General features: G+C 40.1%; 1 protein-coding gene across 1 annotated transcript; it reads left to right on the top strand.

The window, feature by feature from the left end:
• Positions 1-721: 721 nt before the first annotated feature.
• Positions 722-16,457, top strand: LOC146361112 (carboxy-terminal domain RNA polymerase II polypeptide A small phosphatase 1-like). The gene is made up of 7 exons (XM_084922420.1): positions 722-1,096; positions 10,533-10,681; positions 10,765-10,866; positions 11,384-11,440; positions 12,060-12,152; positions 13,094-13,279; positions 13,605-16,457. The coding sequence occupies exons 1-7, from the start codon at positions 1,024-1,026 to the stop codon at positions 13,731-13,733; spliced, it is 789 nt and encodes a 262-aa protein (XP_084778546.1). The 5' UTR covers positions 722-1,023; the 3' UTR covers positions 13,734-16,457.
• Positions 16,458-16,638: the final 181 nt, after the last annotated feature.

The raw sequence follows: 16,638 nt of genomic DNA, 5'->3' as shown, positions 1-16,638 counted from the left end.
TCTACTGGTTTAAAAAAAATTCTCAAAATGGAAATTGGTCAAACATAATAGTTTTATTTTATTATTTTAATTTTGCAAGACCAAACTGTATATATGTGGTCAGACATACTTCTCTTCGCGGAATCGGAGAAAACGGAGACGACACTTGCGCGACACTCCCTGTCTATAGGCAGTTTCAAGGGGACCCAAACTGGGCGTTTCTTCTGTTGTTGCTACTTCCAAAAAGTTAAAAAAAAAAATAAAAAAAAAAGAGAAAAAATTTTGCATTTTTATTTTTTTTACAAACAGCGGTCATTACATGACGAAGGTACACCCACACAGCATACACGCAAATCTGCCAGCGGCTAGTGCGGCATCTAAGGTGTTACAAAGTATCTGAAGACACTTTGGTAAAAGTTTGAGTCAAATCTGCAGGGTTTAATTATTTAATGTGGGTTTTGGTTTTTGGTTTTTTTTTATCTTTTAATGTTATAGCCGAATTATAAAGTGCTTTGTAGGCGACATGTTTAAGGTCGTTAGCCGTGCAAAGGGAGCAGGGGCACTATCTAATAATAGTGTTTGTCTGAAGTAAGTCCGTAGTAGCTAGCGGCTAGCTTAGCTAACTCCTGAGTAACTTTGTTTCGGGCCACTCTAAGGGACCGTCGTCAAAGGGGCAGAGGCCGGCAGGGGGAGCGCTGCACAGAGCCGTGCCCTTACTGCGCCACTTTAAGTGAAATGGGAAGCCTTGAAACCTCCATGTTTGTATCTTGAAATTGCAAGCGGAGTTGAGCACCATATTGAATCAAAGTTGCCAACTCCTAGACAAACCTCTTAAAACTTCCACACGTCAAACTTGAGCGCGTATCCGAGCGGACACACGGATCCGAAGAGTAATGGGCGCACTGTAGGTGACTTGTTGCGATGTTTCCCGGGGCGTTTCAGCGTTGTTTTCGCTCACGTTAAGTTGGGTTAATGCAGCACCGAGTCGGCGGACTATCTAACTTTAAAGTGTGAAGTTGGCACTCTGGACCAGACCTGGATGTGATGGACAATCCGTCCTCTGTAATCACCCAAGTGAGCCGGGATGAAGAGGGAAATAAAGCCGCGGGAGAGAGGGGTAAATTGCTTATTTATTATTTATATTTATATATATATAAATTATTTATTTTTTTTAAATACCCCTGTGCAGTCATGTCAGGGGAAAAAAGGAAAAGAAAAGTTTTGCAACTCCTGAACTCCGAGCCTACGCAGTAAGCTGCTTATGAGCAGCAGCACAGATAAAGCCAGTGTTAGGAAAGTGGACAGAAAACAAGTCAGAGCAAGAAGACCGCGCTGTTGTGTGTACATTATGGCTGCGGCCCTTTGGCCTCTGATGAAAAGTAAAGGAAATGACGTACAGCTGGTTGAGACATCTGTAATAGTAGTCAGATTAAAAGCCTTTCCAGGTCCACCTTAAATCCCGGTTTCCTTGGAGTGATATCATGTCAGATTAATAATTTTTCCTTTTTTTGTTTTGGCAACACCACAAATGGCCGCTTTCTGCAGCTTTACCAGTTCGGTGTTCACTCACATGAAAGAGTGCCTCTGCCACCGTGCGCGCACACAGACAGGTCACCGCTGTAAACTCAAGCTTAGTAAATAATCAGGTGACCTGTCAGTCATCAGCCAAACAATGCTGAGTGGAAGCTAAGACTTTATTCAAACAAGATGCGGACAGACAGACGCACATAGAGGCAGTAGTGCCTATTTTGGTTTTAAAAGTGGAAGATCACATCTTGTAGTCTGGTGTGTTACACAACCTTTTCCCTCCATACATGGTGTTTACTCGATGTGAAGCGCAGCTGCTATATGAGACAGCGTGTTTGCTCGAATCTACCTAAAGAGATTCCCACAAAACATCTAGTTTGCAAAGCCACATCAAATCATACTGAAACTTTTAGTTTCTCTTTCATTATAAGATCAGGTTTATGTAGTCTTTGCACTTGTGTTTTCTGGTTCTCGCTGAATTAAGGGACATAATTTCACTGATCTTAGCACAGCAGCGACTGAAAATATGGGCTGAGTGATTGTAAAGATCCTCCATCAGCCTTCTGTCTTGCAGTAAGTCAGCCTTTCTCAACTTTGTGGAGTCAGGTCTGCCCCAGATGTTAATCAGTATGCTGACAGAGTAAATGGAGTTCAGTAAGACTCATATATGGAAGTATCTTTTTAAAACATTACATGCTAACCAGCGCATTGGGTATTTATGGCCAAAAAATAGGATCAGAAGTCAAGAGCTGGTGGTAATACGACTACTATTACTATAACCAGCATGTGAGAGCCCCATGTTAGTGTTGTTCCTACTTCATAATAGGAACTTTGGTCCAGGATCAACATTGCAGCTGACTAGTGACATTCTCCAAGCAGTTCAGTTAGCATTAACCAGGATGTTGGCTAATGTTCTTTAAACCACGGGTGTCAAACAGGCCGCTGCCCAGAATTGCCCCAACAAAGACTCCAGTCTGACCCACTGGACAGGGTTTAGAAAATTTTAGACATAAATTTTAGACTCAGCTTACTACTGATAAAGACATTCACACCACATCAATATCAAATAATGGAAAACTCCTGTTTTGTCATTTTATTTATTTTTTCAAAAGCAAAATAAAATCTATTGTGGAAATTATTTCATATTTTTTAACACTGAGATGAAATTTTGAAATGACCCCCCCGTCATATTAAAATATATATGCAGTTAAACTTCTTTATGCTGAAAGAAAAGATTTTACTGGTCTGACCCACGTAAGATCTAAGTATTTTGTACATGGGAACGTCAAACTCATTTTACTTCATGGTCTATTTTAAACTGTCTCCAGCAAAGCGGGGACTTTGACAGTTAAACTTATGCACTAAATCCAAACAAGGTCTGACATTGGGGGCCAGAAATGAAACAGGATAAACGTACAATTAGAATTGGTGCTTTAAAAAAAAAAAAAAAAAGAACCATAGCACACATGATTAAAATTCAATAGGTGATGATATAAGTACAATTAAAGACTGCAGCTGGTGATGGTAGTCGTTGTTGTGCCAGTTCTCCTGTTGCGGCCTGTAGGCGTAGAGGCCCTCCAGCTCACCCTTCACCTGCAAGCAGAAGAGCTGCCTTCACCAGTTGTAGTTCAGGATGGTGGAACTGGGTCTGAAGTTTTTGACTGATCACATGTAACACTGTCCTCTCAGGCGTCTAAAATAAAGAGCTAGCTGCTAAGGTGTGGCAGTGGCCCACCTGAGTATGGCAGAGAAATGGACTTCTGAGAGTGTTTGGAGAAACTAGTGTCACAATCTGAGTGACATACATGAAGTAGAAGAGAAATAATAGGTGCAGTTTCTACTCCACCAGTTCAATAATGACCTCTAATTATGACAGTATTGCTTCTATGAATAATTCTCAAAAGGCACACTCGCTTACCACCCCCAAACTGCAGGGTTTGGCTTCTTTCATCTGTCCTCTGGCTTTAATATTGTGTGTTTTTTAACTTGAAGTTTACATTCAGTCTGCCTTTGTGAACCCACAGAGCCGTTTTAATTTGTCTCTCTTTTTATTGGAGACTTTTATAGTCGCATCAAAGTGTGGCAGCTGTTTCAAAGGCTTTTGCACTTTCTTCTGCATTGAGACGAATCTCTGTAAATGGCTTGTTATCAGTCAAGGCTAATTTGAGATGTATTGTCAGCTCAGTGAATTCCATTATCAAGCACACGGGTCAAGCCCTTGTGCCTTATCGAAACTAAAGATATTTGGAGGGATTAAGCCAATCAGGAAAGCCTGGTTACTTACTCCTCAATGTACGTTGTCTGACTAAAGTCCGTTTTTAGCTAAACGGTCAATAACAGGGGTGGAAGTGTCTGCAGGAAATCTTTGAATGCCAAGCTTAAAATGGATTCAGATAAAGATCAGATAAGGTGGAGATGATGTCGGTTGTTCAGCTAGAAGCGAGTTAATTAAACTTGTCTTAATCTTAGATCAACCCAATATCACACCGTTATGTTGAAATGGTAAAAGAGTCCGACTGGATACTAATACTTTACGATTTGAAACTCTGATATCGACCAACATTTTTTTTTTCTTTCTTTGCGTATAAGGAACATAGACAGATTTCCCTAATATTTATGTGTAACTATAAGCCCTTATTAAGATGCAACAGTGCATTTTAAAAATACACTTGGTTTATTGTCACAACAATGCTCAAATTGCTCATTTACGCGCTGCTTGTCATTTGTGGCATTCGGAACGCGTGTGCTCCCAACAGGGAAGATGCAGAGCGGGCTTCGGTAGACGACTTTGCAGCATCAACAATCATAACATGGCGACGGCGTCCCGTCTCGTCACTTTTTAAAATTCTCCTTTAGCTGTTATAAATGCGGATACCAACATATTGGCAAATAGTAAATATCAGCCTGGCTGATATATTAACTGGTCTCTAAATGGCATATGATAAATACTGATAAATACTAATAAATATTAAAAAGTAAAAATGTAAATATCCAGTACAGACATGGTGAACAGTTTACGAAGTGACCACTGGATAAAGTTGTAGATAATTATGTGTCTTGAAGTACCATGAGGGAGGCATGTGATCCCAAAATTCATTCACACCCGAAGGATACACCAAGCAAGAAGTTATCCTACGCAACAAGAACAAAGAGTCCCTCAGCAGATGCTATATCCCCTACTGAGCTCTTATTGCTGGATTACTAAGTTAGAAGAATGATATGAAGAGAGGGTAAGTACTTGCTACCAAGTGTGTTGAAGAATAATAATAATAAAGCTATTATACGTGTTAACTTTTAGTGCTTAAAGCTGTTGTCCTTACTGCAGGCATTCAGCTGCAGTATGTTCAGCTCCACACTGTAAATTGTCTCCTTTATAATGGGCTCATCTTCATAATGCTTTTCTTTATCAATTAAAACATCCAGGTGTTTGGTTTACAAATACTGAAGTGAGTCAAGACTCCAGGAAGCAAATAAGGACTTGAGACTTGATAGTAGACTTGACTTGGACTTGACAAGGACCTGAGGGAGTGAATGAAGGAATGAGGGGAGGAGTGATGAGTTTTCATTAAAGAATACCAGTGACAATAATAATTCAGATGAAATCAGCTCAGTGTACATAGACACTGGTATCAGCTTACCCAAGCTATGCTACAGACACGATGGCAAGCAGCTTCCTCCACTGATACCCGTCTGTTTCCTCTTCCTGTTTTGGCCTGAGCACAGCAGAGGCCAGTGGAGGGTCAGACGGGGTTTGAATCCACAAATTGAGTTGGAGGGTATTGCAGAGGAGTAATAAAAGAGGCGTGAGAGATGGACAACAGAGGTTTGTGTGTTGGTAACACAGTCACGTCTGGACAGAGAGAGAAGGGGAGTATGGTGCATAAAGGGACAGAAACCAAGCCTAATGTGAGACAGAAGAGTGAGGAACAGAGCTAATCAGAGGTTTACAAGACCGGGAGAAACCCGCACTGGGAGTCTGGGCTTGACGAGCATTCATGAGAGCAGAAATAATTTCAGTAACTCGGATAAAGTTTTGTGGTTGGCAAGCAACTTTTCTTTTCTTTTCCCCCCTGTTGGAGTGATGTTAAACTTAGTGTGCAGATCTTTTGGCACAAAGACTGATCCCAAACACTGTTGTGGGTTTATGACATATGTTTTGCATATCAACGACCGGCTCACTAATTGGCTTCAGAAACTGCAGCTAAACCACTCTCCATAAATATAATGCCTCCAATAAAATAAATCAAACACCCCAGGAAACATTTCACATTTATTCACTCAAGTCTGTTAGCAGGTAATGAAAGTAAAGCAAATGAATAGAATAATAAGTGAAATGGATTATTATTATTTATTATTTTTGGTATTTGGGCATATGGGTATTATTGAAAATATGAGGTCAGGTTGTAGTATATGTGGGTTTTTTTTGTTTTGGTTTTTTTGTTTGGTTTTTTTTGTGCCACACCCCGAGAAGCTGAATATGCGACATATATTGTAGAACTTTATACAGTTGTATTGAATAAATAACATGGGTAACATAAGTCATGTTACAGAAGACTGTCAGAAGACTATCATTTCTTTGGTAAAAAGTTCTGCTGCACAAATGTATAGGAAAATTTAAAATGAATAAATATCCTGAAATAAAAGAACACAACCACAGCTGACACATCAACTTAGTTATGGCCCATCTATGCTCCAAGGGAGGGACAAAGGCACACGAAGAGCATTGAGTCTTCTCTATGTGTCAGATGTGCGACTTCACCACAAATCCCATGTGGTAGTAAAGTATGACACAGCTGTTCAGCTGTCTCACAACACTTCGTGTGAAGCTGGTAAAGTGCTGTGTAAGACTATGAGCTGCATGCTCTGATCTCAGATAATGAGGTCAGAGCATAAACCTCGTAATCACAGAAGTTCATTGTCACAAACTCCGCCCACCTCCTGTTTTAAACCTTTTGTTTGTTAGTTGCAGCCAATCGGAAGACGGTTTGCTTAAATTGGTAAGACCCTTTAGTATTTAGTAATTATCTGCTTTTCAAAGTGTTTTTTTAATATCATTTTTTTAATTACTTTTCAACTAAATGATCACAGCAGTGCTTTAGCTAGAAATTATTTTCATAATTGCAATTACCACAATTGGTGTTCTTTCAAAGTTTCTCATGAGTCTTCCACACATGCTATTTGGAAGGCTAAAACAAACTGCTTTACATTTGTTAGATGTTTGATATTTAAATGTTAAAAATTAAAAATGTCATTTAAAAACCATAAGAAAACATTTTCAGTATGATCAGAGGGGCACCTCAATGTCAACCACATATTTAATTTGTGGGATATTTATAATTAGAGCTATTTTGTAACTTTGTAATATGTTTGTTACTGTTCTTTCTGTCTTGGAGCAACTGTGACCACATTTACTCTGGGATTAATGAGGATTGTGATTTACTTATAATTTATTTGAAGCCGGTGTTGGTACCTGTAAATGAAATCTAAACAGCCGCACAGCAAACCCATTACAGGAATGAGTTTTGAATACCTGTTGAGCTTCCAGGTACAAAGTGTTCTTTTGCTACACGATGATTGACAATAAGGCTGCCAGCTTTGGTTAATAATCAGTTTCTTGGGAACATCTGGAGGGTTTGTTTTGTGAACAGAAAAACTCAAACACTGCTTAAAGTCCTGCTTTTTGTGCTTATTTTGCAAAGTAGTAGTTAAAGTAATTTTTATGTAGCTTCCATTTGGGTTTAGAGTTTATAAAAATGCTTGTCGCTTGCTGTACGTGATTAATGAACCTGAAGTTCAGGTCTTTCATTGCCTGAGCACTTAGTTTGCATTTTATACATACCAAGCAAGCGAAAAGTTTTGACTTGCGTCATTTTGGTATTGAGTAAATATTGTTTACAGATTGCCTGCGGTGGTTGTTTGTATTATTAATGGATCTAACCGTTGGTATTTTATCTGGTCCAAGTTTCCACATGTAAGACACTTTGCCTGCAAAGAGAGAAATACTGAACCACTTGTGTTTTTTAAATTCTTCAGATCTTATCTTTTGTGTCGTTATTATTTACTTAATAATAGTTACTGTATTATTTATGGATGTTTTATCAATTTGAAAGGAATTAAAAAAAAAAAAAAAAAAAAAAAAGGAAGTTGTATTCATTTGAGTCACGTGACGGCTGCCTTGTTCTGGTTGCCGCACATCACTCAATAATTAACCTGATGTGCTTAAAAAAAACTTTAAAAAATGTCTCTTTGGCACCATCGCTTCACGTGGTGTTAAAGTGGTGAATTTTCATTGGTGGGGCTCGAGTCGTGTTTTTCTGCTGACATCAGAGAAGCAGTTACGCAAGAGGTCCGGTCAGGCACGTGTGTCTCCAGGACGGCCTGTGCACATGACAGTATGAGGAAAGTTGCTGGATGTCCTTTGTACTGTTTTTATACAATCACTGACTAGATGGGGGTCATGAGTTAGGAAGTGCTGTATGCAAGTAGAGTATTTCAGGTATTTCAACACAGGAAGTGTGTCAAATTAAATTTACATTTTTAAAAAAAAAAAAAAAAAAATTGGTCATTTACGAGGCAAAATTTTTAGGGTAGCTACGAGTTGAAATGAACAAACACAGCTATTTTACTAAAAATAATATGGGACTGGGATCATTTACCAGCTTAGATGGTGTGGTAAAGTTTTCTCTGTGTGTGTGTGTGTGTGTGTGTGTGTGTGTGTGTGTGTGATTATGGAAAACTGTGGTCTTGGAGATACTTAAGCCATTTCCACACACGCACTGCAGCCCTGAAGTCTTCCAGACATTACCCAATGGACGTGTATGCAAGTACACATGTCTGACACAGTTAGATATTAAACCTTCTTTAACCTTCCAGACCGCTGGTGCAAAAATCATGTGATGTCAGATTGTGTGGATTTGCACCAATGTGAGAATAAAGCAGGTAATGGCAGGCTGAGGAAATTTATAGCCAGTCCTGGGCTTCGTGCATGCTTGATTGAGACAGCACCCTCGACTAACTGTAGTGTGAACACGTCTGATGCAAATCATCTCCCGCTGTGTGCTAAATTTGGGAAAGGGCATTTTCATACGTGAAAACTGCGACACTTTTCCATGAAAGACCGCTGTGTACTTTGGCAAGGCTTTGCATATTTGTGGGTACATTTTGTCAACAGTAGTAATAGTGAAAGATGGTCTTGAGAACTTCACAAGTGTTTAGTGTAATTGAAGGTTTGAAGGCAGTTGTGGTCAGAGTAATTACCAAATTATTACATGAGTATTACACTAACCATTGAGGTTGCAGCTGTTGCAATCAGTGTGAGGTGGCTCTTTCTGCAGCCCTGTTTTTCAAAAATCATACTGGTCAAGAGGTAAAAATGAAATAATTATACATTTTACTTTTGTTTTTGTTTTGGCATTCACATTTTTACTATGTCATGGAAGAAATGTAAAATGCTATATAGTTGATCTTTATATTTATGTATAGTAAAAATGTGCAAATGTCTTTAAATTGTGAGGTTTTATGCATCAGGCCATAATAAAAATAATCTGGTACTTGGCGTGTCTTTAAAATGAGGTAAACACAACAACTGTTACACTGTGTCACTATTTTAGTTACAAAATGATGCCAAAATGCTGAAGCAGCATGTTTAAAAACTAAGAACAGCCCTACTGCTTCCATAGGAAGATAACTAGCAGCCAGGTGCTGCTAATCAATGCACTTTAATAACTGATCATCAGTAGACGTGAGCATCTCTACAAAAAGACATTGCTGGTCTGGAGCATTCAGGTGTGTTAACTACGGTAAATGCCAAGTAGGAAAGACAACACGAGTGATCTTAGAGAAGCAGAGGTGCTCCCCATCAATGTGAGAAGGGTTATAAGTTTGAAGCCTGTTATTCTACAGTGAGAAAGATTATTTACAAGTGGAAAAACATTCCAGATCCCTGCCAATCTTCACAGGAGTGAACAACCCAGAAAATTCACCCTGTTTGTCAGATGTTGCAACACACAGAGATATTGCAAAAAACCCAAGAGCTACATCTCAGACTCATTAGACCTCAATTAGCATGTTAAAGTTCATGGCTTGTTTGAAAGCACTGCAGGAGAGCGCTTATTCTGTTTTAGGAGACTGTGGCAGCACGTGTTGGGGTTTGCAAAGTTGTAACTGAGCAAACCACAAGACTTTTAGAACAGTGTGTTTTGGACAGACTAGACCAAAATCTTTTGCTGTAATGCACAGCATCATGTTTGGAGAAAACCAAACGCAGCATATCTGCGCAAACACTCAAACTGTGAAGCACGGTAGTGGAGGTGTGATGATTTGTGCTTGCTTTGCAGCCACAGGACCTGAACACCTCAGTCATTGGTGAACAGAGGAGTTCACGGTCGATTCAAAGTATTCTAGAGACAGATGTGACACATCTGTCTGACAGCTAAAACTTTGACCAACAGGCATGCAACAGGACAATGATCCAATCACATCAGAAAATCTGCAACAGAATGGCTGACTCAACCTGATGTAAGGCCTCACCACAGCAGGATTTCAGAGAGCCATGCATAAATAAATGCCCACAAATTTCAATGAATAGAAGCAACATTGTAAAGAAGAGTAGGCCAACATTCCTACATGACCACGCAAGACACAGCTGAAGTCATACAGAAACCCATTAGTGCTGAAAGTGGTTCTACAAACTAATGAATCATGGGGTGTGCTTGGTTTTTTTTTTTTTTTTTGGTTTTTTTTTTAATTTACACACTGCTTCTGCATTTTGGCTTAGGTTACCATGTAGTAAAGACTAAGTAGTTTTATGTCTTAGTGTATTACTTTGTTTGATCAGACTTGAAGACTTTAAGTAAATGTCTGTTTTGTGCCTGTGTGTTCAAAGCATACCGATAATGATGATAAAGATATTCCCATGCACCTCTTAATATTAAGGAGTTTTTCCTAAAAGCCAAGCTGTTAAAGATCCTGTATGTTGTAATTACTGTAAGCTCGACAATTTCTTCATCTATCATCATCTTCTGCAGGTTCCTCTCCCTCTCTGTCTTCCAAGAAACCCAGGAGTGGAGGCCTCTTCTCCAGCCTTTTCTGCTGCCTGTGCCGGGACCAGCCTGAGCCGCCACCAGTCAACAACAACGCCCCTCTCTTGGTAGAAGAGAATGGAACAGTGTCCAAGGTGTTTTCTGTTGCCCTGGCTCAATTTTTATTTGTTTGTACTTTTGCAGTCAGCTCATTATTTTGTGGTTTCTCTTTTTGAAGATCCAGGCGAAACCACTGCTGCCTCCAGTGAAGTCAAAAGACTCCGGAAAGATCTGTGTGGTTATAGATCTGGATGAGACCTTAGTTCACAGCTCTTTTAAGGTAAGGCGGGGGAATGATAACACGCTGTAGACTGAGTTATACAAGCAATTATGTTCAACTTCAACATTTGCAAGCGTGTTCTTTAATTTCCTGCTGCAGGAACTAAAGGATGTGTGTGTTCAGAGAGGCTTTACAGCACTTAGCTGTCCCCTGCGATCACATTACATCATTATTTAGTTACGTTTAGAACACAACAGTCCAAGATCTGCACTTTTCCCTCCATCTGGTTGCTGTTGGCTCTGGCAGTGACATTTTTGTCGTGGCTGGCAAATGCCAAACCCAAATAAACACAGTCGCTCCCGCATCTGCGCACACTGACTGTCTCAACCTGTCTGTCTAGCAACAACACTAAGTCAGTTCATGTTTTAGCATGTAAAAGGCAAAGTCCAGTGTCTGTATGTGTTTGTTTGTTTTTTGTTTTTTAAAAGTCTTTTTTTGTTTAATAAGTATCTCCCCCCTTTTTTTTTTTTTTTTTTTTTTAAATTTTATTTTATTATTTTTTATTTTTTTTGGTTAGCCTGTGAACAACGCAGATTTCATCATTCCTGTGGAAATCGACGGAACAATACACCAGGTAATGCTAGCATCATCAGAAATATTCATATTGTCATGCGCTGTGCTCATGCCTCATTGTCATTTTGTCATTTCGGTTGTGTGACGGCACTTCTCTTGAGCGCAATTTGCTGAGTATAGAAGGTGATGTCAGCGTTTAAGGGATTTGAGGACGGCTGCTTGGAGTCCGATGACACACAATGGGTCTGGGCCTGATTCAAGTAATCCAGGATAGGTTTGTTCAGACAAGCACAGCCTATTCCGGATGACTTGGTTCAGGAACGCTGCCCTGAGCTGCCAACACAGCAGCAAGGAGGAAAAAAAAAAAAGATGGAGGAAGAGCTTTAAGGAGCCCAGTGCTTGTCTTTTTGTGAGCTACAACTGCATCTTTCTCATTTAGCTTCAGTTTGGCTTGAATGTCTGCTACTAACTCCTTGGAAGTAAATAAGATGTTCTGCAAAAATGTAACATCTGTCCATTAGAAGAAGTCTCCAGTCATGAGCTGCATGTTGAGTTTCCTTTTTTTAAAATAACATTCACTTGAAACGTCCTCGGGCAGTTGGAATTTGTAGAAACATGTTACATTTTGAGTGTATGGCATGTGTGCATGATGCTGATTTAAGGATTCCTGCATCTTCCAGGTGTATGTCCTGAAGCGGCCCCATGTTGACGAGTTTCTGAAGAGGATGGGGGAGCTGTTCGAATGTGTCCTCTTCACTGCCAGTTTAGCTAAGGTGAGAAACCACCTCATCGCAGCCAGCTTGTTGGCTGATTCCCTGCAGTTGACAGCAATAAACTCGGAGGGAGCAGAGAAAAGCTGGATGTATTCAGGGAAGTTGGCTGTGAACAGTTTAATATTTTGGATCCTTTAAAATAGACTTGGGGCGTTATGAGAGAGTGAAATGAGAAGAGGTCATTTGAGCTGCTTCCTTATCTCCCGAGGGATTGCCACAGCAGGGGGAACCACGTGTTTGATTTGGCACAGATTTCATACCGGATGCTCTTCCCGATGCAGCCTTCCCATTTTTCCGTGCTCTGAGACTTGCATTAGGAGCAACTACCTTGTGACCCCCCCCCCCCTCCCGAGGCTGGGTTTGTCTCGCTTGTCTCAACCAGGGTTTTCATGTGTGAGACCCGTCAGTAAAACCCCTTATTCTGATTGCGTTAGTTGCTAGCAGATTGCTGCAGTTGTCCATAGTTTGCATGGAAGATGGCAACTTGGCTGCGAACACTCTTGTTAATCATCAAGGTAGTATAACTTGGAAGTGCAGCCCAAACTGAAAAGATTTGCCTTCAAAGTAAAACCTGATAAGCCAAAACTTGTAATTTCAAGGTCTCTGTTTATAGTTGCTATACAAACTATGGGCGACTGGCAATCTGCTGATAACCCAAGCAATTATAAGGTTTTCAGTGCAGGACTCTGATTGGCAGTTGCTGTGATTGATTTCACAGCAACCATTTTATTTTTATTTTTTCCCCTAGTGACCAGTGGTTATCAGGCAGTCTCATACCAGTCTCTAGGTCTGTGTGAATGTGTTAACCACGACACTGTGAATCCCCATTTCAGGGTGATGGTGACAGTAAAAACGAATACTATAAACTGATACTAAAAACGGAAATCTCAGCTGTATCTACATAAAGATTTTGCTTTAAATTGAGCGTGCTTCTCCATCAGTATGCAGACCCAGTCTCCGATCTCCTGGACAAGTGGGGTGCTTTCCGCTGCCGCCTTTTCCGGGAGTCTTGCGTCTTTCATCGAGGGAATTATGTCAAGGATCTGAGTCGCCTGGGTCGTGACCTCAACAAAGTGATTATTGTGGACAACTCCCCTGCCTCCTACATCTTCCATCCCGACAATGCAGTAAGTCTTCTGGACAGCACTTAGGATCGTTCACCTGCTTAAGCAAGTTCATAGTATTACCCTCAAAGTAGTGGTTTTTGTTTTTTTGTTTTTTTTTGGGGGGGGGGTACAATTTCCCAATTTTGTAACTGTATTAAAACAAGTATTGCACTTTTATTGAAAGATGTAGTTTAGGGGACACTAAGCCCAATTTCAGCGTCCCACTCTTACTTTATTTATTGTTTAAATAAAAAAAGACAAAGTAAATAAGATGAATAAGAAATTAGATTTATAACTATATTTGTTGAATCTCCACAACAATATTGATGCTTATGTTTTTGTTCAGGTGCCTGTGGCCTCTTGGTTTGATGACATGTCCGACACAGAGCTGCTGGACCTCATCCCGTTCTTTGAGAGGCTGAGCAAAGTGGATAACGTCTACACAGTCCTCAAGCAACAAGGGACCTCAAGCTAACGTCGTTTGACTTTTTCATCTCAGCTCTGAACAAACCGGCGTACAAAAAAGCAAAAAAAAAAAAAAAAAAAATCCCCCAGAAACGCCGCACCAGCCAGGCTCCAGCACCAGCTCCAGCTATCACTGCCCACCAGAACACAGACTGCTTCACAGCCGCCAGAGCCATCAAAGCAACCGTCCCACACACCAAACCAAGATCACCACGGGAGAGCCTTTGGTGACTTTTTGACGGCGTCGACACTGCCACCTCCTGGTCAGACAGCAAACTGTCTGCAAGTTGCCTTCCAAGAACCAGCTGATGCGAGTGAATGGACGAGAGGATGAATGAATGTTTAATGGCCTTTCTGCAGCCCCACTGGACTTTCAGTAGAGTAAACAAAGCAGAGGTCTGTAGCCACGATTCCTCTGGACCTGGGTACTGGACTTAGACTTCTCATGGATGTGATTTGGCAGCCTGATTGCACAAGACTTGCAGGAAGTTTCAGAAAGGTTTACGCTTCTTGATCTGTTGGATTGTTGAAAGGGCAGGTCGGAGGTATACGTACTGTAGATGTCTTTTAAGCATTTTGGTCAAGCGTTATGTTCTTCACAGCCTAATTTTATCACACTATCTGTCTCCAGTCAAAGGCATGTGATCCTCAGTTGTCATATTTTTAGAGCTTTTAGAGTGACGTGGTCAGGTTTTTAATAGTCATGAGTTATCAGTGTTATGAATGAATCTGATTTTTAAAAGGTTTCTTTTTTAAACTCAGCTGGCATTGCAAGCTCAGACACTATTACAAGTTGTTAAATGAACGAATAAAAAGTGATCGGACCACTTTAAAAGTAATCTAATCCCTTTTACCGCAGATTAAATTTATATGCTAAGCCCATCTTAAAAGATGAACACGTGGGCACGATTTTAAGTATTTTTACTGTCTGTGCAGCAGGAAAAGGAAATCAGTCAGGTTCAGAGCACTGACTCGGGTCGTGACTGCGTTATTTTATCAGAAACCTCACACTAATCTTTAAGTATCCATCCATCTGCACTCGAAAGTGACAGAGCAGCTGTTAATGGATCTGGTAGATGTTAGCCTCTTGTTTTAAAGCCACACACAAACCTGAATTTGTCTTCTGTGTATTTACAGACTGTAATTGGATGGTTAAAAGAAAGTTTTGTGATGTTAAAAAGAAAAGACACCGGTGGATTTGTCATGATCTTCAAAGTACTTTTTCTCTTTTTTTTTTTTTTTTTTTTTTTTTTTCTTTTCTTTTTTCTTTTAAATTGTCTTTTAAGCGGTACACAGAGGCTGGAAACTATTTCTAAATTTGTGTCATGAAATAGGTTTTGAGGAGGGGGGGGGCTGCCGCGAGTATCCCAGTATATGGGAGGGCACATCTTTGAAAACAAAGTGTTTAATATAGCACAGGTTTTAAAGGAGCTATCCACCCCAAAACAACTTAAACACTACAATAAACTGCTGTTAGTGATGCCTCATACTGGATGTTTCCTTATGTTTTAAACCTGGCAGAGATCTGATAGTGTGCAGGTTTTTGTGATGTTTTTTGAAAAGCCAGTGCAGCTACAGCAGATCTAAAGCTAAGTCTTTAAATGTCCGTTTTTTAATTTTATTTTTTTCTCCTTTTTTTCTTTTACACAAAACTGCAGAATTTTGTATTTCTGCCCGCAGGGTGCCACAGCTTGATGCTAGTCCACTCATCAAAGTTACTAAGTGCATGCTGGGAATTGTAGGAGTCACTGATTTTTGCAGTTTACCAGCAGTAACAAAGAGTGGAAAGTGTGAGATGATTTTGGGGTGGAGTCTTCCTTTTTTCTTGTGCACGTCTGTGTTGTGTATCTGTGTTGTATTCTGCCCGCTCAGTTTTAAGGAGCAACGCGGTTTCTAACGGGCCTTGCAGATTGGTGCGATCGCCCTAGTTTGCGTTGACAATGTGTTGACACTGATGAATGAATGTGGTGGATTTGACTTGGCAGCCTCGATGGCAGGCTTGTGACGTGACTTCGCCTAGATGAGGAAGGGGTGATTAAATCCACCACCTTAAGAGCTATTATTACTTTTTAAAAAATGTTTAACAAATTATTGTCAATCAAGATTAGCCTGTTTCATTTCTAAATAATTAACTGATTTTTACTGCTGCCTTTTATTATTTTTATTTTTTCCCAAGAGTCATCCTCTTATAGAATATTTACAGTAGGTTTTCCAAAATGGGAAGACATTGCTCTTGCTGTTTTCTTACAGGACCTGGTCGGTTACCTCGCGTACAAGGAGGGAGAGAGGATTCAGAAACACCAGCAAATAACTAAAGAGATAGTATCTTACCGTTGTAGGCACATAACAGGTTTAAAACGGTGTGTGTTCATGAAAGCCATTATCAAATTACTGATGCCGCGTGTGTTTTGGAATTCATTGGCAAAGACGAGTATTTATAGGAACGCTGAGTCATCTTGTTAATGGATTACATGTAAAACAGGTTGTGTCACTATGGGGGCCCATTCACTGATACTGTACTTCTTACACATTCAGTAGATATGTATATGTTGTTTTTGCACAGTAATAAAGCAAACGAATTTCATTAATATATGGAATATTCATGTTACTGTACTCATGATTCAATAGCTGTAACTTTTTTTTTTTTTTTTTTTTTTTTGGTGACCTTTGTTTTATCATACCAAATTCTGTATGGACTGTATGTAATAATGCCCCCCATAAATGCTTAAGGAAACATGGTCTAAGGTGCTGTTTTGTTTTTGGGGAAAAAAAACAACACAAGCGGTACATTTTCAAGCCTGAGGAGGTGGGTTTGTTACATTTAGTAAAACAAACAAAAGCCAGATGTTAAGAGAGGGGGGAGGGGGCAACAAAGACCTGACACAGGACCTGAGGGATGCATCTGAACCTTCAGC

Source organism: Perissodus microlepis, chromosome 23, assembly GCF_051167445.1.
Source record: "Perissodus microlepis isolate ML-2025 ecotype Zambia chromosome 23, ASM5116744v1, whole genome shotgun sequence".
Classification (NCBI taxonomy): domain Eukaryota; kingdom Metazoa; phylum Chordata; class Actinopteri; order Cichliformes; family Cichlidae; genus Perissodus; species Perissodus microlepis.
The sequence above is the reverse complement of the archived record's forward strand: the minus strand, read 5'-3'. Positions and strand labels throughout refer to the sequence as shown.

Coding starts and splice junctions, on each gene's coding strand:
- LOC146361112 (XM_084922420.1), top strand. CDS start 1,024: ATGGACAATCCGTCCTCTGTAATCACCCAAGTGAGCCGGGATGAAGAG. Junction 10,867..11,383: donor TAGTTCACAGCTCTTTTAAG/GTAAGGCGGGGG, acceptor TTTTTTGGTTAG/CCTGTGAACAACGCAGATTT. Junction 11,441..12,059: donor TCGACGGAACAATACACCAG/GTAATGCTAGCA, acceptor TGCATCTTCCAG/GTGTATGTCCTGAAGCGGCC.